Source organism: Mycteria americana, chromosome 1 (assembly GCF_035582795.1).
Source record: "Mycteria americana isolate JAX WOST 10 ecotype Jacksonville Zoo and Gardens chromosome 1, USCA_MyAme_1.0, whole genome shotgun sequence".
Classification (NCBI taxonomy): Eukaryota; Metazoa; Chordata; class Aves; order Ciconiiformes; family Ciconiidae; genus Mycteria; species Mycteria americana.
In genome coordinates this window covers 153,120,538-153,144,264 of record NC_134365.1, presented here as the reverse complement: position 1 = coordinate 153,144,264, position 23,727 = coordinate 153,120,538, and the positions used below count along the sequence as shown (strand labels likewise).

The 23,727-nt window shown below is 42.2% G+C and overlaps 1 protein-coding gene across 1 annotated transcript in view; it reads left to right on the top strand.

The window, feature by feature from the left end:
* The first annotated feature begins 5,441 nt into the window (after positions 1 to 5,441).
* UXS1 (UDP-glucuronate decarboxylase 1) overlaps positions 5,442 to 23,727 on the top strand; it is a 67,116-nt gene continuing 48,830 nt past the window's right edge. The window contains exons 1-3 of the mRNA XM_075524821.1: positions 5,442 to 5,676; positions 20,247 to 20,274; positions 23,079 to 23,127. Coding sequence (XP_075380936.1) covers positions 5,580 to 5,676; positions 20,247 to 20,274; positions 23,079 to 23,127 — 174 coding nt within the window. The 5' untranslated portion in view covers positions 5,442 to 5,579. The remainder of the gene's footprint in view (positions 5,677 to 20,246; positions 20,275 to 23,078; positions 23,128 to 23,727) is intronic.

Sequence of the window (23,727 nt, the reverse complement as noted above, 5' to 3'; positions counted from 1 at the left end):
ATGTACTGGTGCCTGGGGTTGTTCCTCCCCAGGTGCAGGGCTTTGCTCTTCTCCTTATTGAACTTCATGAGGTTCCCGTCAGCCCATTTCTCCAGCCTGTTGAGGTCCCTCTGGATGGCAGCACAGCCCTCTGGTGTATCAGCCACTCCCCCCAGTTTGGTGTCATCTGCGAACTTGCTGAGGATACGCTCTGCCCCACCGTTCTGATGAGCCTGCTACATGAGGCTCTTCTGTTTGCAGCTGTCCCAGATCTCTCTTCATAAGGCCATGGACCATCATAGCTATGGACCACATAAACTTAATATTGCTTCTATTTTACATTTCCAGAAATGTGTGAATGTATGTGTTCTCTCTGTCATTCATCTAACCTCTCTGACAGTACAGCTAAGGAAATTTGTGGAAGAGGAATAATATCAAACATCAGTAGGAATTTGTGCACTCTAAATACATTTCAACAGGGCTGTGATACAGACTCTTCTCAGTAGTGTCTTTCTATAAACTCAACCGTGCAATTTCTCTAACACCTTTAATTACCTTGTTTACTCTCTGCTTTATTGACAACATTAGAGTAGTTGAAGAGCACTAAGAATCTTTTCTGCCTCAGAGGAAAAAAGGCCAATAGATATACCTATACTGCAGAGCAGATGTGCTCTCCAGCACCTTGCAGTCCTGCTCCTCCAATTACTCAGAGCATCGGCCCCTTATTCGTGATTAAGCTGATAATCCTCACATTGGTGTAACACAGAAACAGGAGCACTGAGGTGGCTTGTAAACCATCTGCCTGAGGCTTGCATGAGGAAAGGAGAAGCAGACCTTTTATGCAGCATACTGCTAAAATGGCTAAAGTCACATCCAGCTAGCATTACTGCAAGTAAAGATGCAGAAGAAAAAAGGCTTCCCTGTTCCTATTGCTGCAGTGGCCAGCACAGACTTCCAGCATAAGCCCCAAGTGAGTTTTCTTAAGAAAGAGCAATCCTCATCCACTACATGCATATACATCCTCAGCCCACCCCAAGATAGGTTTATTTTTGTTCATTTTCTGGGGCAGTGATATACTGGGAAACAGAGGCATATAGTTACGACTGTTCTGTACCATCATATGAAGAAGCCATGGGCTTCTTTGGTACTAATTCCAGCACGAACTGGACTGAATCCAACCCAAAATAGATCCATTCAAAGTCACTGCTTCCCAAGTGCTGTAGGGTAGAACGATGTCAATTAAAAAGCTCCAAAGGGCTTGGGGAAATTATGAAATGTAAAACAGCGGTGAACGAATAACTTAACTTGCTGACCTAGCCTAATAAACTAGCTTCTTTGATGGATGAGAAAAGAACTTTGAGGAACAGTGGTTTTAACTGCTCACAAGCTTTTATAATCAGTAATTTAACCACTATCTCTGCTATTTCATTCTGACCCAATTACCAGAGAATCTTGCATGTGGCCTTCTGCACTTTCGGAATAGATACAGCACCTTAAAATCTTTTTCCAACTTTGAAAATGTACAGGGCTGTCTTCAGTTACCTCAGGGGAAAAATACATCATGAAGAACAAGCACTTTATGTAGGTAATGCCACCAGTCAATTTAGGAATGTTGACTTTTTTTTAATCTAGTCTATATCAGTTTCAAGCCTGGAGCCTGAAGCAAGTTTTCTGAGTAGCGCTGTGTGTTGGGTTTCTACGTGCTTGATGTAAAAAGGAGCTTCAACTTTTACAGAATGAAATCTCGGGACTACTCCCACAATACCTAACGAAACTGGTTAACAAAATAGATGGACTGCACTGTAGTTTGAAATACAATTATTTCCTTATATGTTATAATTTACTCTTTGCAAATAGCTGTCTAAATCATTAAATGATTCACCTAATTTCTGCAAATCCATATTTAAGTAGTCATTTTTATATTATGCTTTGACACCTGCTTGTTTGTTTGTTTGCATTCGCTGGATGATCTATCTCTTAATTTGTATGTTTTCAAGGTCCAGGATTGTCTCAATTCTGCATTCATGTAATATTTAGGACAGTTGTGATCCAGTTGTATTTGAAACTGTTTATTGCCATCACCATCCAAATAATAAGTAACCGTCTGAAGCACTTAGCAGCTTTCTTTTTCTTTTGAGATGTTAATATTAAAAGAATTGACTCTGTTCCCAGAACTGCATGTTCTCTTTTCATTAGTCTTATAAAAAACACACAAACCCTCAAACTTCTAACTTTCCCTGAAAAGAAACACTGCCAGTTTTAACTCATTTTTATCTGAGTTCCCCTCCCCACTATGATCTGTTGTTAAAAGTAGAATTAACCAAAAAGATTCACATTCCATTCTTTTTTGGAAAAAAAAAATCACATTTTTACTAACAGTGCACACATGAATGCCATTAGTTTTTCAAGATTATCTAGGGCTTTGTATGACTGAGTCGGTGTGCCTATGCAGTACAATAGTGTTACTCCACAGAATCATCTGTAGATTTACTAGAGGATAAGGGTACCAGAACAATTCCTCCCAGATAAGTATCACTAGCTGTAGGATGCAGCTGAATAGTGAGGAAGGGCACGTGTGGCTGTCCAACTCTTGTGTTACTTTCTTGGCTACATTCAGCCTTAACTAACTCACAGACCAAAGTTACAACACATGATAGTAGTGTGGTGGTAATGGCTTGTTTTTATTTTTGCATTTTTTCAGTGCTTTGCAACTCATTTCTTTATCTCATACACAGCAGTTCTCTCTGCTTGGGTCTCAGTGCCCAGAGTCCACTTCTGTCTCCCAGATCATATACAGTGGAATGTCACCTCTTGCAGAAACATGACTGGGACAGAAAGACAAGATCTTCCCTGTATTTCCACACGGCAGAAGAGTCTTCCCCATGCGGCATCGTGGAAATTGTGCAATTTGTGGCAGTTGGGTTTTTTTTTTCCTGATTCTGGAAGGACAGCTGGGTAATTGCATGGTTCTGATCTGGTATCAAGGTACGTTGATACCAGATATGTTGCAGGGGTGCTGTGACTTCTCAGTTCATACTGGTTGTTCAGGTAGATACACTTGCACATTCACATTTTTAATCATTAAAGAAAGTCATTAAAAAAAATTCCATCATTTAAAAACACCCATCATTTTACGGGCTGTGGTTTAGTGAAAAAAAATCAAAATGCTCTCATAAAGCACTTTGAGAACTGCTGTATGGGAGACAGGGCACATTGCCCACAAACCTGCCCAGAGAGGATTGCCATTAGCTGAGGTCACGCTATCAGCCTGCTTAAGATAATGACCTGAAGGCAGATGGATGCCTGCTTCCTGATCTATAGTGCACTCCTAAGAGTCAATGCTCAAAACTGTATCATTCGTCAGTCTTTCTCTTGGCACATTTAGCAGCTACATACCAGAACCTCTGCTATTGGTGCCGGTCCTGGCACAAGGTTGTGAAAGTGACCAGCTGTATCCTGAGATAAGTGTCCCTGCTGTTGGCCATCATGTGCCTGGAGAACTTTATAGTACTTACAAGGTACATGCCTATAGTTATAGTTGAGATATGACAGACTTACACTCACCCTCCTGCAGTTAAGTTAGACATGCTCTGGCTCACTTGAAGAATGACATGGACACAGCTGGCCCTGGTGTCACACATGACAAACAGCTGGCCCTGTAGAGAGCACAGTGAGGCTGCCTCCCACAGGGTTCGAGTCTCCTCCACCATGAAGCTCCATAAAGCATCCTGCTCCTTTGCTCTCCTTTTCCCATCTTCATGGATCGCAGCCTGCCTCAACATGTTTCTGCTGTAAAATTAGCCTGAACGCTGAGCGTGGTGCCAAGCAAGGTGCCTTACACAGGCAGCTTGATCGAGTCACGGATTGTGCAGCGTAGCTTAGGGCAGGGCAACTGTTAAAAGCGCCTTGCCTACCCCTAAAGGCTTGTGGAATCGGTATTGTGCATGCGGATGCCATCATGGAAAATCCTGACTGAAAACAATGGGAGTTTGAGGTGCAGAGAGGGAATAATAGTCTCACAATATTCTCCAGCTTTCATGCAGCGCTGTTCAGCTATAGCTTTTTGATGGCCAAATTTATTCTTGGTATAAAACTCTGTTACTATTTGAGCGATTCCTATGCAGACAAATTTGGTGCTAGATTGTGTTTTAAATGGTGGTATTTTTATTCCCTTTCCTCCACATAGCTACAAGCAGTGGAATTAACAGGCAAGTAAAGTATATCAAATACAAATCAAAGGAAACAAAAGTCACGAGAAAGGAGTGGCCTTATAATCAAAGCATAGGGTTAGCAGTTAGGAAATTTCAGTTTTCAAGGCTTCCTACATAAAGTCCCTTCACCTCTCTGGGCTGCAGGGGGATATTCTTAATCGCTCTGAACAGCATCTTATTGCACTTACCCTTCCAAGAATCACACATTTGACAGAATAAGGAGGGGTTAACTCACTAACTGTGTGGGTCTCTGTTTGACTGAGGTGATAGTTTCTTTGGTGTAAACAAGCTGTATTTCTATACTGAAATTAAATGATTGAATCTAGTAATTTAATTCAAGAACACTTCTTCTCACAGTTTCTCCTGTGGGAGACGAGTGTGAGAAAGAATATCCCTTAGAAACTGTGTGAAGGCCCTACTACTCAGGGGGAAGGTTGGGTTGTAGAGGGAGATTTCTCTTCAGATTAAGAGGGTGTATTTTACTGGCAGGAGAACATGTTTTGACACACGAGGAAGGTGCCTACCGTTTCAAGCAAGTACGAATCTGCGGTTTGCAACAGGCCACAAGGACTTTGGATGGAAGCTGCAGTAGAAACGTAAACCATTTTACAGTAACTGCAATCTCGTTATCCTAAGCAGAGGCAAACTCGTAACTATTACTTCGGGGAAAAAAAAATCCCAAGATTTTTCATCTGCTATGGCAAAGAGACGTGTGCAGATATGGAAAACACATTTGGGATGAGGCAAATGGTGCTTTCAGAGCAGCGGGCACTGAAGGAGACAGTGTGGCACACACTTTGTCCATGTGTGTGCTCATGTCTGTCCGTCTGTCCCAGCAGGTCACCACCCAAGAGCCACGACGGCGGGGGGCGACAGGTGACCAAGGCCGCCGACGCTGAAGCACCCTGAAAGACCAGGCCAGGGGCACGGAGAGGCTGCGGGCTCCCTTCCTTTCCCTCAGGCACGCTCTGTGGGAGGCGGGCGCCCTCGAGGCAGCGTCTAGCCAAGAGTCCGTCTCTTGTTACGAAGGGAGGTCGGACGGGCCCCGCGGCGGCGGCAACACCACCGCACCGCACCGCACCGCACCGCACCGCACCGCACCGCCTCACCGCTCGGCCCAGACGCCGGGAGAGGCTCGGGGCGCCCGGCGGTACCCACCCGCGCATGCGCCGCCGCTCCGGCCGCCGTTGGCCGCCGACCGCATCCACAGCGGGGGAAGGGGAGGGAGGGAGAGCGGGCGCCACTGCGCCTGCGCGGGCGGTTCCCGGACAGCCCGGGCGGGGAGAGCCGAGCCGAGCCGAGCCGAGCGGTGGGTGGCCGCGCGCGCGCGAGCCCGGTGGCGTGGCCGGCCGTGCAGGCGCCCGGCGCTGCGTGCCGCTGCCGCTGGGCATGGTGAGCAAGGGGCCGCTGCTGCGCCTGTTGACCGCCATCAACCGGAGGAGGATGAAGCTGCTCGTGGGGCTGGCCTTCGTCGCCTATGTCGCCTGTGAGTGAGCGGGGGTGGGGGCGGGTCTGGCCCGGCCATTCATTGCCCGCTGGCCGGGCGCCCCCGGCCCCCCGTGCCCTCCGCCGGCGGGGCGGGGGGAGGAGGTGGCGGCTCCTCCCGCGCCCCGTCGCGCTGCCCGTTTGCGAGGCGCCGCAGCGCGGCTGCTCCGGCCCCGGCAGGGAAGGGGACTCCCCGCGGCCTCCCGCGTCTTTGGGCGGCGGGGCTGAGGGCTTCCTCCCTTTCCCCCCCTCCCCGCCCTGCTGAAACTTTCCCAAGTCCGGCGGGCAGCCGGCTAGGCCGTGGCGGAGGGCGCCCACGGGGCCGCCGGCCGGGCCGGGCCGTGCCGTGCCGTGCCGGGGGTCCCCGTCAGGCATCTTTCCCCTGCCCCGTCCCGAGGGCTTGCGCGGGGAGGACCCCCCATGCCCCCTCGGCGGCCGTTGGGGGCGACCGCTGGGGGTGGCGTTCGCAGCGCGGGCGGCTGCCTCCGGGGGCAGGCGGCCGCGCTTCCCCTCGGTGCCCCGCGGGACGGGGGCTCGCCGGCGCCGTGCGGCAGGCAGGCAGCCTTCAGGCCGAGCCCCGGGCGTGAGGTGGGGCGGGCGCGCTGCGGAAGCGCCCGGTCGGTGGGGTGGGCTGCCTGGGCAGAGGGGCTGAGGGGAGCGGTGTGAGCGAGACGTGGCTCAAGGAGTCAGTATTTCCGCAGCCGCTCCTCAGACCGCTCCTTGTTGGTCTTAACCTGGTAGCCGCGGGAGGTGAGGCTGCAAGGAAGTTTTCCAGGGCAGGCCTCGTGTCTGGTTTTTGTAAAATCCTTCGATGGCCTTTGGGGGCTAAATAAATGTTTGTTTGTTTATTAGCTCAGCATGTAGCTGGAGTCTTAAGAGCCTGAAGAGAGGCACAGAGGTATTTGGGAAAATCTTAGCATAACCACTGAGGGGGGTATTTATGACTTCAGTTATTAGGCGTGAGTCAGTAGAGTCTCGGATTTATAACATTGTCCTGTCAGCTCTCTTCCCTTTCTCGTCCAGATTTTTCTGTTGCAAATTTCATATTCAGTTTATTTTATGCTAGCCTTTTCTAGTTTTAGACTTTATGTAGATTTAGATTTTTATGTAGGTGGAACACTATGAGGAAGGATCCTTGAAGCCTTGTCAGCTTTGCTAGGGACAAGTGATTCTCTTGATGCTCCAAAATACACATAGGTGAGCTAGCTTCAGGGGTGGGTGTGTGCATCAGCTTGAGGATCCTCCCTTTGCATATGGAAGGGTGGAGAGGTACAACTCAAGTATTTTGGCAGAAGGGGTGGTGTTTCCTACCCCAGAAACACAACATTGGAATTCCCTTTACTACCATATGTTACTGTGTTTGCAGGACCTCGTTATTTAGGTACTGCTGTTATCATTGAAGTTATGTACCAGCTCTGACTCTTAGGACAGTTTGTTTGTCCAAGTGGCTTCAGGTTCCATGCCTACTGAAGCAGGGACAGCTTAATGTCTGTTCTTATTTTGAAAGGGCTTGGTGTTTTGCCAAAAATGATACTTAATTTTGAAAACAAAGTTACTAGGCTGGTGTTAAAATACTGGAATTGAGTGGCAATTGACATGGTCATTGGGACCTGGCTATTGATTATATTCTATGGACAGTAGTTGGTGTTTGCTGTCTAGCTTTGTGGGTAAAAGTTAGCCTTAAGGAAGGGAAAAACTGTCATGTGATTTTTGCTGTCTGGGCTGTAAGTCACAGAAGTCTTCTCACTACTTGTTTCTGGTCATTCTTTGTGATTCAGAAAAAATGGAGGAGGATAGGGACTGCAGGTCAATGTGGCAAAAAGTAGCTTAAAAAGGGAATAGTTTGGTGCCTGATGGGAGTATGTTTTTTTGCAAATCTAACGTGTCAGGTTGCTGTACTTTTCAATCTTTTGATTAGCGATCAAAAGTAGTGGAATCATTAGTTACAGCTCTGGTGTCTTCAATATAGTATGATACGCTAGCAGATGCCACTGGTCCAGTAGATTCTAGAGAGGCTGTTTTTTGTTTTCTTTCCTATGGAAGTGATCCCATCCCCCTATCCTAAAAGTGCACTCCTTGCAATTTTACTGAATCATCAGTGTGCTCTGGTTGCAGTCAGATAATGCCAGACTAAAATAGCATAGAATCTGAGAAAACTGAGCTGCTGGTGTAGGTGTATGTGCTGGCACTTTTTACATTCCTTCTTTCTCAAGTGCTCTCCAAATGGCTAAGTGTTGTCAGGCTGTGCACCTCCTTTCCATGAATTTCCATTCAGTGTTAGTACATGGGGAATCAGATTTGGAGCACATTATGTTACAGGGAATGAAATACTTGGCAAGTACATTATTTTTTTTATGAACTAGGAGATAAGACTTTTTTGGTAGTGCCATTTTGTCAGTTTGTGTGTGAAACCCCAAGAGAATGTTTAGGGAGTGTAATCTTTTCTAAAAGTTTCTTATTTCATAAAAAGCTTCTGCCTTTGAATGCAAGTTTGTTACAAACGTGCCTGAAGACCTTCTTTATGAAAGTCTGCAAACTAGAGGAAGAGCTTATTACAGGCGGTTGAAAGGCTTTCAGCTATCTCGCTCTCAAGAGTCATTGAGTGGCTCTCTTGGTAGTTTCACAGCACAAGGTGTTGGATGGCTAGGCTGGCTTAGGTATCCCTGCTCCACATCTCCCATTTCCCACCAGCATCCACCACATACAAGGACTTAAATTTCTATGCTGCGCACCAAGTAAAGGAACTGGTCTGGACTAAGGTCACCTTTTCAGGTTATAACCATTTGGCAGTGCACGTGTTCAGACAGCAGTTTTGGCCCAACTGAGGAGGCTGTGCAGTGGTGAAACGGGCAGCTGGGAATGCTGTTGGCAGCGTTACCATCACGCGCTTTGCAGGTCTACAGTTAATGTCTCACCTAAGGAGTCTTGTTGACGTTGGTTAAATGTACCTCCATGACATGAGGTGCACTGTCAGGCTCACGTTAAAGATATCTAGAACTCTTTTTATGGACTTCACTGGTTTCCCTAGTGGCACGTAGAGCAAGAAGGATCCTTACTTTTACATCTGGGTTTGAATTAAAGTAGTATTTGATGTCTCATTTCTGTAAATCCAATTTCCATTAATTTAAAAAAAGTTATTCACTTGAAACAATGTGTTATGCATAGTTTGTGTATATAAAAATAGAACCCCAAAGGAGCATTTCTATGGAGCGGGCAGTTAAAAGCTGTTGTAACTTAAGTGTTTGTTCCCTGGCAAAGCTGAAGTGAATAGTTTAACTAACAGTTGCATTTACCTTATCTGTAGGCCCTACGTGAAAGGGGCAGTTTTGTTCCCCATCGCCCAAGTGATGAATCTGGAGATAGTGCAGCTAGCGAGCTGTCAAAATCACTCTGTAATCTGGTAGAATGCTACTTAATTTTTTTTTATATTTTTCAGAATTAGCTTAGTTGACTCACTTGCAGTGCTATCTCCTTCTGTGAACATTGTATAGCTATACTGTGCTACATATAATGGGAAGCCTTGCCCAAAGGTTGAATTTTCATTGCCCTTTTAAAGAGACAAAGTCTTCTGCTACAGCTTTTCTCTGATTTAACCCCCAGCAAGATACTGCAGGAGTGCTAGTGCTAACCAAAGGAGGAGGGAGGCATGTGGAGGTGGACTGAAACAAATTCTTTGTCATGGGCTGTGCTTGCATCATCTTGAAGCTGTTGTGAAACCACAGCTTAAGAACATGAGGTGATTATAAACACAAGTGAAGTGGCTTTAATTGATTTTTGTTGTCTGTAGTGAGAAATGTAGACATATCATAAACCAGCAACCAGTTAAACAGATATTGTTAAAAAAAAAAAAATCCAATGTCACCACAATATGAGTACCTTACATGCAGGCTGAGAGTTTTGTTTTTAAAAAGCCCACCTGTTTGTGGGTTGGTATGTCAATACATAGACACCTTAAACTCATTCCCTTTGAAGTTTAAAATGTTTATTCAGCTTTATATGGACATACTGAGATGCTTCAGTGAGGCTGTCTTTGTAGAATCAGGACCTTATTTAAGTTGTTGGAAATATACTTTAAAATCTTGTAGCCAGGATTTAAAGATCTGGTGGGTTGACCTTGGCTGGATGCCAGGTACCACTAAGCTGCTGTATCATTCCCCTCCCCAGCAGGATGGGAGGGGAGAAAATGAGATGGAAAAAAACCCCCAAAGAGTCAAGATTTAAAAAAAAAAAGGCTCAAGATGGGGAAAAAAAAAACCCAAATGGGTCAAGATAAAGGCAGTTTAATAAAGCAAAAGTAAAGGCCACATGAGGAAGCAAAGGAAAACAAAAGATTTATTCTCTATTTCCCATCAGCAGGCTATGTCCAGCCACTTCCCAGGAAGCAGGGCTTCAGTACATGTAGAAGTTGCTCTGGAAGACAAAATGCCATAAATAATGAATGCCCCCCCTTCCTCCTCCTTTCTCTTAGCTTTTATTGCTGAGTGGACACCACGTGGTATGGGATATCCCTTTGGTCAGTTTGGGTCAGCTGTCCTGGCTATGTCCCCTCCCAAGATCTTGCCCACCCCCAGCCTACTGGTGAGGGGGGAATGTTGGAGGGACAGCCTTGATGCTGTCTCTGCAGTAGCCAAAACACTGGTGTGTTATCAACACGTTTCTAGCTACCAATAGAAAGTACAGCACCGTGAGGGCTGCTGTAGGGAAGATTGACTCCATCTCGGCCAGACCCAATACCAGAGCTTGTCAGTCTGCATGGTTTGCTTTAATCTTCATGCTGCTGTAAATAATCTACTGATGTCTTGGTATAACAAGGGAGTTGCATGTTCTTAATGAAAATAAATTTAAGAGCTCTATTTCTGGTAAAGTAGAACAGTTCTCTTTGCTCATTTGTAGATCAAATAGTTTTCAGGAAGTATGTCGGTAGCCTTGTTCCTTTTCCAAGGGAAAAAAGAAGGAATAGTAGGGTGCTGTCATGAGATCCAAGCTTAAGATCTTGTTACTTTTATAAGATAAATTACAACACAGCTACTGAAACAACTTAAAAACAAAATGTCAAAATAATGTGAGGGAAGTACATCTTGCAGTGTAGTGGCTTCACTTCCCCCAGCATTGTTAGTTTCCATGGTTGTTATCCTTTGTTTCACAAGGTTAGCCATTTGTTTTTGTCAGATTTCCATCAGCTAGGAAGAATATAATGTGCTCTTCTCAGAACATCAAGGTGTGAGTAAGCTTTTTGGCTTGAATCTTTACCAGCCCCTTGCATGTTGCTTGTCTTGCATGTGTTCAAAAAAAAGGTTAAGTGCTGCTTAATGTTGTGTTCTGATAAGCTTTTACTTTCGCTTTTCATAATAGAAAAGTAGCTGCGAATTTGGTCCTGTCCTATTGCTTCAGGCTAGCTGTCTGAAAGTTATTCAGCACTACTGTGGAGAATACCAGAAATCTTCCTTTCCCAGCTGTTTTGCAACTAGACAGCAGGATTGACTAGCTGTGGAAGAGTTAGAAATGGTCAGATGTGACATGAGGCTCGCCTGCTTTTTGTGTCAGCATGCCATGAATTCTCCACCAAAAAAACCAAACCAAAAGCATTTGCTTGCTGGCTTCATGTCCTGCAGAGCTGCCTTTCATCTGTGGGTTTATGCAAATAAGTTTACTGTCTCCAACAGCTTCCAGTTCCCTGTTCATCAGGCTTCCAACTAGCCGTAGCTGTGTAGCTTATGAAAATTTGTTCACGCTTCAGTTGAGTTTGTCAGGAATAGATGGACTCCAGCTCTGCTTTGCTGGCCATGATGTTTTCAACCATTTTTTTTGGCATCCTGGAGAAATTCACCCTTACAGTTCCCAGCTTATCTCCATTTATTATTTGTCTTTTCTGTGACGTGCAGGAGGTGGTGCTGTCATCATTCTACTTGAGGACAAACACTCTTAGAGCTTTCATCTTCTTTCCCCTCTGTGTTTTTGCAAAGGGGAAATGTTTCCCTATCATTTATATTGCTTGTTGCTTTTCTGTAAGGTTGGTTGATCAAAGCAGAGTTTATCTGAAACTGGTAGTTTCTTGTTCGTGGACCCTAGGGAGGGAGAAGTGGGGGTTACTACAACTTATTTGAAGGGGTTTGTAGAAGTTAACTGGGGAAAGTGAGTGTGTTTCAGTTACGGTGCTGACCATTGGAGCATGCTGTGAGTCTGCTGAAAACAACCTTAGCAGTCAACAAACTTAAAATAAAATGCTGAAAATAATTAATTTGAGTCATGACCCCTCATTTGATTGCCACCCTAATTTGAGTCATGTTACCTTGGGTGGCTGCTCAGTTTTTGGGGTTTGACATGCGTGCTGGTGTATCATCGTTATCTTAGGAGTGTGGAATATTCTCTGCCTCTTTGAGTTTCTTGAAAAATGTCCCACAGTCCTGCTAGCAATGTCTGGGAAACAAAGAGAAGGTCAAGGGCTAAATTAAAGAGGACAGTGCTGCCTTTTTTTTTTTTTTTTAAAGGCATTTGAAAAATCAGGGCTGCCGTCCAGATTGGGGAAAGCATGATTTGTATAAAACTGCATATGATATAGTCCAGTTGTTGAGATAGTAGTTCTGCTGCTTTCTCTTTTCTTCACTTGAAATAAGGAGATAACGTGGCCTGAACAGCAGCATGTACAGCTCTGTTGGCTTAGAAGGTTTCTATTGGTTTCTTTAACCTGCTGTGTTGCTTTAAAGCAAAGGGAGAAAATGTTTTTCTCAACAAATTTTGTGCACTTGAATTGTGGAGATCAGATTTATCTGGAGATAGATGTCATTTCATGTTTTTTTAATCATCTGCTGCTGTTTAAGGAAAGACACTTAGGGTTTTCAGTTCTTTCTCTATTATTAAGTAAAAAGAGGACACAGGGATGTTACCAATTTAGATTGCTTAGCTTTCTCATTGCTAAAATAATTTTGACCCAATTCAGAATGTAATTATTACATAGTACTCCAGTTAGGTATAGGTCTAAGTCCTTCTGTTGTCTCCCTTGGGAATTCAAAACTTTTGTAGGCAGTCAGCATCTTTGCAAATGACTTTGTTGTTTCAAGCCAGTAAATTCAAAGCTAGAAAGTTTTATGATGTCCAGGCACGCTCAAGTATATGTGGTGACAAAAATCAAAGATCCTGTTTGGAACTTCATAACTGTGATGAGTTATATGCATTCTGTTTTTTTTGTTGTAAATATTGGACCTTTTTTTCTGTTTGTAGTATTTAACAGTTGGAGAGCATTACCTTACTTGTGGCAAAATACAAAGGATAGACAAAAATGGATGAGTAGTGGTGAAGAACGATATGCTAAAGATATGAGATAGGAAGGTGTAGAAACACTGAACAGCGAACTGGAAAAAAGGCTTAATGGAAGAGTTGGAAAGAATTTGCCGTCTGGGAAACGAAGAATAGAATTCAGTCATAAAGTGATCATGCTAACTGAAATGTTGGAATAAGTATTCATGGTTAGCTTCCCATCCAGTGTGAAGCTCCATTAACTCTTGTAAGGAAAGAAAATTTGCATAATGTTACATTTCACAGCTGTAGGAGTGTATCAGTTCACCAAAGTTTAAGTATTCCTTCTTAAGAGAAGGTACAAAAAAGTTGTCCTGGTGACTATGTTGCCTTTGTTTTGGTAGGTGACGACTAGCTGAGGGATTGACGTAGAGTGGTGGTGTTATCCAAGTTGAGGAGAGAGCACCTTCCCTTCAGAAAAACCCTGTATCCTGGTGTCTAGGGTACTTCCCATGTGGGAAAAGCTACAGCTCCTATCTGCTGTCTTTGATTTGGGGCAGGAACTTTACTGTTGAACAAGACGTCAGTTCAGGAAATATAACAGGAAGAACTACTTGCTGTGCGGAAATCTGTATAGACATACCAGAGGGGTAAATTTTTAAATTTTTTTAATATTCAGATTATTGTATATTCCCCAAAGGCATAATCATAAACTTCACCCAGAAACGTGACATTCCGTAATACAAAGTTATGATTAGTAATTGTATGTCGTTATCTCCACTAATATTGCAACATACTCTCATCGGTATAATAATTTTCTAAAGCAAATTAACAAACTACTAGAATTACAGATAGGATACAATTGAGGCTTTTTTACTGTTATGAAATCTAGACTATAAAATGCAGTTTGAAATGCATGGGCCAAATCATAGAATGGTTTGTGTTGGAAGGGACCTTTAAAGGTCATCTAGTTCCACCCGGCCTGCCATGGACAGGGACATCTTTCACTAGGCTGGGTTGCTCAGAGCCCCATCCAAGCTGACCTCGAACACTTGCAGGGACGGGACATCCACAACTTCTCTCGGCAACCAGTTCCAGTGCCTCATCACTCTCATAGTAAAGAATTGCTTCCTTTTATCTAATTTAAACCTACGCTTGTCCTATCACTACATGCCCTGGTAAAAAGTTTCTCTTCATCATTCTTACAAGCCCCTTTTAAGTACTGAAAGGCTGCAGTAAAGTCTTCCTGGAACCTTCTCTTCTCCAGACTGAACAACCCCAACTCTCTCAGCCTTTCTTCATAGGAAAGGTGCTCCAGCCCCTCAGTCATCTTTTTGGCCCTCCTCTGGACCTGCTCCAACAGGTCCGTGTCTTTCCTGTGCTGAGGACCCCAGGGCTGGATGCAGTACTCCAGGTGGTGTCTCAGCAGAGCGGAGCAGAGGGGCAGAATCACCTCCCTCGATCTGCTGGCCATGACCTTTTGATGCAGCCCAGGATACGGTTGGCCTTCTGGGCTGCAAGCACACATTCCCAGCTCATGTCCAATTTTTCATCCCCCAGTATCCTCAAGTCCTTCTCTGCAGGGCTGCTCTCAGTCCATTCATAACCCATTCTATATTGATAGTGGTGACTGCCCCGACCTAGGTGCAAAACCTTGCACTTGGGCTTGTTGAACTTGATGAGGTTCATATTTGCCCACTCCTTAAGCCTGTCAAGGTCCCTCTGGATGGCATCCCTTCCCTCGATGGAACTACTGAGCTCAGTATCATCTGCAAAGTTGCTGAGGGTGCGCTTAATCCCACTGTGTCATTAATAAAGATACTGAACAGTACTGGTCACAATACAGACCCCTGAGGGACACCACTTGTTACTTATCTCCCTTTGGACATTGAGCCATTGACCACAACTTTTTTGATGTGGCCACCCAACCAATTCCTTATCCATTGAGTAGTCCATCCATCAAACCCCTATCTCTCCAATTTAGTGACAAGGATGTTGTGTGGGAAATAATAGTTTCCTAAAGGAAATAATAGTTTTCTTTACATTATTACATATCTAATTGAGATCTGCAAAAGAATTAAATTAAGACTTTAATGCATCTGTAATAATAAGCATTTTATGAGCTCCCTTTGCCTACTTTTCCTTTTTGTCAAGTTTTCCTTTGGAGACAAAAAGCTTATTTCTACCAGGAGACTGAAGCTGCTGAGTGACTATGGAGAGTCAGATTTAAGGAAAAAGACCCTCTTTTGAATGACATTGCATCTCTCTGAAATAGAAAGTTTGGCTGAAGCGATTCACGCTGGACATTCAGAGCTTACAATTTTGCTCTAGAAATTCAGGTTGTGACTGTATATCAATTCATATTGTTCCTGCATGCTGTTTCTGTTGATAGTGAGATCCGCTTGAAACAAGCATCATCTTGTACTCTTTTTATTCTGAGGAGCAGAGATTTAAGGAGGGCGATACAAGGAAAAATTCCTGTGTTTTCAGCTAAATCTACTTTGACAAAAGTTTGTGTAAAAGTTTCTTTAACTGAGTGTCTTGAAAATGCAAACAACAAAGCCATTGGGAAAGAAAATTATTTTAAAAGAGATTGCATCTGGTTTTGGTACAGTTACCTCTTTATGGCCATCATAGTCTTGCTTTTTAAAACATATGTTTTAAAATGTATGTGATGCTGAAACTAATATTGTCACTAATAATTTAAAATTATGAGTGTTTATTACCATCAGTGCCTTGTGATAGTCTATGACTTGATTTTAACGTCATTTAAAGAGACCCAGAGAAGAAGGATCATCCTGGGGTAAAGGCTTCCTTTGAGATTCTGTTTTTTCCCACCTTCAGATTGTGATAGTGTTATTTTTCTGGTTCCCCAGCCTATTGTGGATGAGTTAATTAAGGCATGCAAGGTTCTCAGAGTAGTAATCTGTGTCTTATAGAAACCTGTACAGTAAGTATTATTGCAGATGACAGACTCAAAGGACATTCAGGTGAAAACATACATCCTGTTCCTGTATTCTGAGGATCTAGAAGAATAACTCTTGCCTGCTATGAAGTGCAGCTTGTCAGAGCTGAAAGTCTGACTGTGATAGGTAGGGAAGTGTCCACTTAATAGTGGATGCTCAACAACAAATTGCTTGGGATTTCTGTTGTAATTTTTCGAGTGTGATTTAACAGATTTTGTGTTTGGGCTTTTTTAACTTCATGCAGGCAGGGTTGGCTTGTATCCAAAGGGTGGCTCTTGGCATATTCCTTTGCTGAAAGTAGCCCAGTCATTGCACTGCTCTGCATCTGGCATAATTTCAGAAAGGGTCTTCTCTAGAAAAAAAAAAAATCTTTAAATTTCCAGAAATATAAATGTATTCAGTAGAAAGAAAACCATTCTTTGCTTTTCTGTGACTGGCTTTTGTTTAAGGTAGTTTTGAGAAGCCTTGGAAATCCACAACAATTTTACCGTAAGGCTGTGCTTGCCAAATAGTTATAGCTTTATCTCTCAGAGGCTGGAGGGGAAAAAAACCAAACAACAAACCAAACAAAAAAGAGGATTGGCATTTCCTGAAAACCATGAGTGATTAATGTTTAGTTGGCAAAATATAAATACCTCTTTAATAACAATACTGTGATTAAGGCTTTAAGAAACAAATCTCATTTCTAAAAGTACAGCTCTATCGCTGCATCCAAGGCATGTCATTCTTCTTCTCTGGAAGCTGTCACTTTAAAGTGTAGTGTCTGTGGGAGTGATTAATGCCTCTGATGTATTTTTAATCTTCATGGTACTTGCAATTAATCCTTGCAAAAATGCTACAGTAAAAATGATTGTTCTTATTATTTTATGGAAGGGATGCAAAGGGGAAAAAACATCCCAGAACAGATGGAGTCAAAATAGGACTACACCTTTCTCCTACATGAAAGCCTGCTTTAATGGCCTGGGTCTCAGAACAATCCAGATATTCTGATCTCTTCCCTAATGTCAATTTATTATTACCTTAGTCATTGGGTGAGGTTTACAAATAGTCTTTGAGAGAATAAGCAGAACCTCTGTTTCTTTTCTTTTGTAGGTGAGCGTCATGTTTGGTTACAAGTCATGCTTCTGTCTGTCTAGTCCAATTAATCATGAATTCTTCCCTTGCACAGAGTTTCAGTAGACGGCAGGAAGGCTCTCTGTCCATGAATGCGCTCTAGTTGGATGAATAGGAAGTTCTTCATAGAGTACATACTGTATGTGGCTGTAGGGGGTGAGGGTGTTAAATCTCTAAGGTTTGAGAATTGGCATAGGACTATTATCCTGGATTAATACCTCTTGGCTTAAAATATTTGGCTTTAGAGTTGGAATTTTTTTTAATAATATTTTTTTAAGATTGGCTTTTGCAGTGAGGTGCTCAGTTACGTGTGTGTTTGCTCAAATTGGGTCCATCAGGAGTCAGATGCTTTTGAAAACTGGGTTTATATGCAGTGCCTGATTCATGACCTTGCTGCTATGGAAGGTTTTTTAACCATCCATGTCTGCAGCTTTTGGTGCCTGAACTTCGTGGGCCCACCAAAGGGTTTTATGGTGTCTGTGAGGTTTTTTGTCTTGGATTTAGGCTTGTAATTCTGCATGTGAATTTGGGCCCACTTGCCTTAATACACTTCCGTCATTCTTGCCTGAATGTCAAACTGGCCTTGGCATAACCTTTAGGGCAAGGAAGTGACAAGTCAAGGAAATCCTCTGTAAGCCATAGTCATATTGCTGATTCTGCAGCTGTGTAAGCCCATTATATAAACAATTGTGATGTGCATTTAGAAAAAAAACAACAAAACCTTAATTCCACTGTAGTGCAATTTCACCTTATCTCTGATCCCTTCAACCTTCACGTAAGGTGTACGTGAACACGCGGTAGCTGAAGACGTCCTCCTTAGAATTGTGCATTCAGAATCCTTTGTGAGAGCAGTATGTTCAAGCGAGTTTCTGCAGCACCTCTCTGCATGTGAGAGAGACTTCAGGGTTCTTTAGATCCCTCCATATGGTATTTCCTATGTGGTTCATTTTGTAGTTTCATTCTTTTTTTGTCAATGGTACAAAAATACGCTTCCTAAAAGTTTAATGGAAGGTCACTTACTCCTACAGAACTGGGATATCAAGCGCAGTGTTTCTGGAAGTACATGAATGCCTTTCTGAGCTCCCCTTCCCTGCTGTGGACACCGAGCACACACAATTAACATGTTTTCTTTAGGAAGCCAGTTTCTTGTATGCAGTGTAGCTGCGCTGTCTTTGCAACAAAACTGGCAGGGTGGTATTTGTGGTGCAGCTGGCAACTCATTTTTTTCATCCATTCCTGCTTCACCAACTAAGCCCAGATGCTTCCTGCCACTGCGTAAACAATGTTACGTTGTTTGTACAGGTTTCTGTAGCCCAGAAAAATAACTGATTGTAAGTATAGGTGAGTAGTGTTTAACTTGAGAATTCTGTACCTGTAGTTGCCAGATGGTCATCATGCACTGCAAAAAAAAAAAAAAAAAACCAAACAAAAAAACCCCCTTAAAGTTATCATAAAGAATTCTAAAATCCTAGCCAGAGGGTAAATAACTTGAATTTAACTTAGCGCTCAACACTGTATCCCTTTTTCCCCCAGAGAATTTACTTTATCTAATTAACATAAAATCCACAGTGTTTTTTAAATTCAGTTGGATTTTATTGATCATCTGTTCTAATATAAAGCTTCCTTATCTTTTCCCCAGAAAACAACAGAGGCTTTATGATACCACCACAGATATCACAGTACCCTCCTACAGTTTGTTTGATAGTCTGTCATGGTTTTATTCGAGTTACTCTTTGAATTACTCAGCAGCACTCAGTAGTTAAGAACAGTTCAGTAGCTTTGCCATCCCCTAAAGGGTGGAACAGCGACTGCATTACTGCATCCTCACTCGTGTCTTCCCGGTTCCTCTTTCCTGGGTATGTTTCCTTTCTTCTCTTGCCTGGAAGGCGCCTGTGACTGTAGCAGTGTTTTTTCTTGTTTCTGTAACACCTCATCGTCTGCTTGAGATCAATAAGTAATAATCATGAAAATGTATGTGCAAAGCCTGAATCTAGGGAAAATACTTCATTAGCTGCTACTTGAGACCTGAAGCACAGCTTACAAAAACTGAGCACACTTCAGAAGCTTTCTATACGTATGTTAACACTGCATACGGGCTGCTACTCCTCCTTAAGACCCAGTGTAATTTGGATCCTTAGGTTGAGCCTTGCCTCTTAAAGAGCGATTGCAGAATGATTCTCTGGTGATATTCTGGGTGTATTTCCTGTGTTGCTTATTGTTGCAGAGTCCCTTACGTAACTGTTCCGTATGAACCTTGTTTGTCTTGATGATCTGAAGTTGTCAACTCTGTAGTGTAGCTTGGTTTATGGCTTCTCGTTTTTTCAATTTAAACTACGTTCTGTGTCCTAGTTGAAAGTTAAAAGGAAAATCAGTGTTCTGATAGTCTTAATGTAATCACTTAAACTCTGCATAGTTTCAGAAGATTTTTTTCTAGTAGAAAATAAATTGAGCAGATGAATCTTTTTGTGAACACAGAGAAACAGCTGGTATATGTTTGCTGTGCTATTTTATACTGCGGTTTGTCTTCCTTAAAACTTTTGTCCATACTAAGAGTGCAATAAATGATCTTTGCTCAGTGAGGCATTTAGTTACATTGCTTAGGTACCTTTTGTGTCTGCATCACAACATACACATATTTAGAGAGAGAATTCACATGTGCACAAGCACTTGCTACCTTTAATGCAGGACTGTTGTGGTACCTCTTTGGACTAGTTCAGCTATCACCTGTAGTGGCCGGTATTTTTACTCTTGTCAGTCTGCAGTTTCCAGTTCATGTGGTTCGGGTCTACAGGACTCCTTTCTTGCTCTTGCTGTGTTTTTCAATATCCCTAATATTGAAGTCCAGAGCTCTGGTTTGTTTAATCTGTGTGCAGTGTCAAATTATAGTTCAGAGAATTCTTGTACATTTTGTTTATGTAATATAGTGTGGGATAACGATCAGATAAGTATATCTGCTGATCTACTGGTCAGATAATTCCAGGTGTGCACTCGAATAGTCTAGTCCTTTTTTATTGAATTACTGTATTTTCCTACTTTTTTGTAGTCTCATGTAATTTTATCAGAATTCCTCCCATACTGTTAAACTGTGTTCTAGTCACTTGGTGTGTGTATATATATCATGTATTTAACTTACTAAGTTATTTGATTAAGATAATTAAAACTTAATATTATTTTAAATTCCTTCTGATGATAATAGGAAAAAATGACCTCATCTACTGTTATATGACACTGTAATGTTCTCTCTTTTCTTATTTTCCAGCTGTATGGGGAAACTTTGTCAATATGAGGTAATGTATATAATTTTTGTATTGAATATCCTTATCTGAAATAAAATTAACTTACCTTTCCCATCAACGTATCACTGTATCTCAAGTAGGGAGAAAACAGAACAGCAGCTCACGCTGTTGTTTGGATGGTTGCTAAGCAGCTGATACCACTTTTTAAATAGAAGGTGTTCAGTCTCAAAAAGGGTTGTATGTCTGCTGTAAATCTCACCCAGGATCTTACTCTCACTTCAGTGTCTGTCTTTCTTTACACAAACTCATCTTCTGATTTTGGAGATGTTTTTAGGCAAGTTGGTTGGCGTAGCTGGGCACATGGGCTTGGATTCCGCTTTTCCTCAGCACAGATCTGACCCTATCTCACTGACAATACAGGCTTAAACATTGAAGAGCAGCAGATCCTCCACTGCTTGTCGTAATTATGTTTCTGTACCTAGAATTAGAAATGTGGTTTTGAGGTTTTTTTTCTCCTTCACAATTAATTGGGAGAGAATCTGATGATTTAACTGCTGAAAAGCAAAAAAATTCCTGCACTGGCCCCCAGAATTTTTGCCCTTAGAAATAGGAAGGCATAGCATATGCATGCAAAACATGCAGATTTTCACAGCATTTTTCCTTGCATATGAGTGTTTGTCCTCTGGGAAAATTCACCAGGAAGACACAAATGAAGAAGAAGGTGAAAAGAATATGGGGACAGTCTGTTCCCTACAACAGAGTCTTTGTGCATAGAGGGCGAAATATTTCACTATGTTGTTTTGCTAGTAAAGGGGTTTCCTACTCTGTTGCCATGCTTAGCAGCACAGAGTAAAGAAAGTTTGAGGCAAACATATTAATGAATTTTCTGTGGGCTCTGATTGACCCAGGACAGCTTATCCTGGGATCTGTTCCTGTCCCAAGCTGTCCACTTTACTTTTCTTGGAGTTTCCCACCCTTGCTACAAAGTGGTCAGCTGTTAGGCAAACAGCTGCTGAGCTGCTGCGACTTGCAGATGGAGATGTCATTTAGATTACCGTGTTATCGTGACCAGCAAACTATGGCAGCTTAGCAGCTGTTACATGAGCAGCTGAGCATTTCCAAAGGAGGGACAAGAACCTCAGAGAGGGGTTTGAGGAGGACAGGTGGGCATGGGATCCAGTGTGTTCATTCCCTGATAAGCTGTCCTTACAAATTCTACCATTAGCTGCATCTGACTTCTTATTTGAGGTATCCATTATAGAGCTATCGAGGGGGAAAACTTTATTTCTGAAGGTCTGATGTTGGTCCTCAGCCAATAAGATTGTCTTTGTTAGGAGGAAGAGCTCATTAAAAACTAAACTGCAGAGTGTCAGTCCTGAAGTTCCAGGATTTGTGAATAAACAATAGTAGGACCAATTTTTGAGGGAACCTTTTTATATTCTGAGAGGTTTTCCAAATTTTCCATGCTCATTTAACAGAGAGGAAAGGCTATGTATTCCACAGATGGTTTGCATAGTTTTTTGTAGGTTTCTGTTATTTGGGAAAACATTTGAAAAATTCACAAGAATTACTTAATATTGCTTCCTTGTGGTAAATTCATACAGTGTTAACTGGAGGGGGTTTTTTTGCCACTATTACAATAAATTACAATTTGTTTTGAAAAGATGGTTCAGGGCCTGTGTGTCGTAGTCTAGGAATTTGCTGCACCTCTTAACTGATACGACAAAATGAATCTGGTCAATAAGATTTTTGCCTCAGTAATAGACTGAACTGACTTTTTAGTAAGAGTTTTACAGAAGGATATGAAGGGAATCATTGCTCTAACTTCTAACAGTGTGGCATACGTATATCTGCTTAACAAAGGAACTTCTGTTTCCCTAGGTGTAATGACTTCAGGTCCCAAGTAAAGGAGCTCTGTTTTATTTGAAAGAACTCCATTTTATGTTGGATACCCATGAATCCTCTAGTATGCAAAAACTTACTACTGTAAGATAAATAATTCCCCTTTCAGAAGGTTTAACTGAAAAAAAAAAAAGTATGCAAACTTAAGGAAAATCGCATAGACTAGATGCAATTTAAAAATACATATTCTACATTTGTAGGAGTTTACTCATTTAGATACACAATTAGATACTAAATAAGACCACGCAGATTTGTGCAAGTAGTGTCTTGTACTTCTTGTGCAAGTAGTGCAAGTACTTCTTAGTACTCTCTTTTCACAAGTTACTTTGACATCCTTCATCCTTCGGTGTATAAGCTTTGGCTTCATTTCAAACAAATAGCATTTGTGTGCTAAGTCAGTATTCCCCATCAGATGGTCACTTAAGACAAGTTTTAGTATAGGTTTTTTTTCCTTGTTTTTCTAAAAGTTCAAAGTCAAAGCTAGACACGTTTGCCCTTCTGTCTTTTTGATTAAAATTACAGTTACAGTTGTGGCATTAAGCAAAAGTGTTTAGTTAGCGTACTTGTAGCATACAATAAACAGAGACCCTGAAAAAGACATCTTAGGCATTTGCATAGTAAAGCTACACTCAAAAACATTTCTGCTGACCCCACCTTAGTGCAGTGGTTAGACACTTTTCTACAATGAAGTTAATTTTCTCTGTAAAATGATCATCATCATTATTGTTATTACTCTTTCCTGTGGGCTTGGTTCAGTTTCTGCCAAACTTGGTGACAAGACTAGCTGATTTCAATGGGAATGGGACCATCCACTTTCATTTGAGTAGCTCTTTGAAATAGTACTGACTCGGGATGCTTTGAAGATACTGTTTTAACAGGAAAAGCATGATGCAGGTGCAGTGGAACAGCTATTGCTTAGGTATGGATTATGTTTTTTCTTTTCTTGCCAACAGGTCTCTTCAAGAAAATGGGGATCAGAAGGTGGAAAGTAAAATAGAGGAGGTTAGTTTGCTAGTAGTTGTAGCCCGTTTTGTTTTGAGGACTCCATTTCACTAATTTCATATTGAAAGGGTGTATTTAGTTCTATCTCATTACTCTCCATTCCACTAAAACCATTCAAAGTGTTGGATTTGTGTCTGTACGTAAGTTTTTGAACTGTCCTTCACTGCAGTGGAGTTTCTAACATAGATCTGTGACTCTCATATTTTTATTATTTTGCCTCTAAACCTTTCTTGAAAGTAGTAGCTCTACTGTCTCATTTGCTTCAGACACTGTGGTAGAGTCCTCCTGAAAACTGTTTTTTGTTACTGAAAGAAAGATATACACAAATTCTTTCCTATGTCACCCTTACAAAATGTTAAGTGTGTATAAGTTTCATTAGAAATTTGAAACCTCCCCAAAATGCTCTGCTTTGTTCTTAACTAATGAACAAAGATAGCGGTGTTTGTGGTTGGGGATGGTGTGCAATACCAATTCTTTAAGCAAAAGTCCTGGCAATTTCTGGAGTAGACATGGGTATTGAACACACCGGTGGTTCTGAACTTCCATACCAATACCTTTGAATTTCCATTTCAAGCTCAGTTTGTTGCGAAATACTAAGAA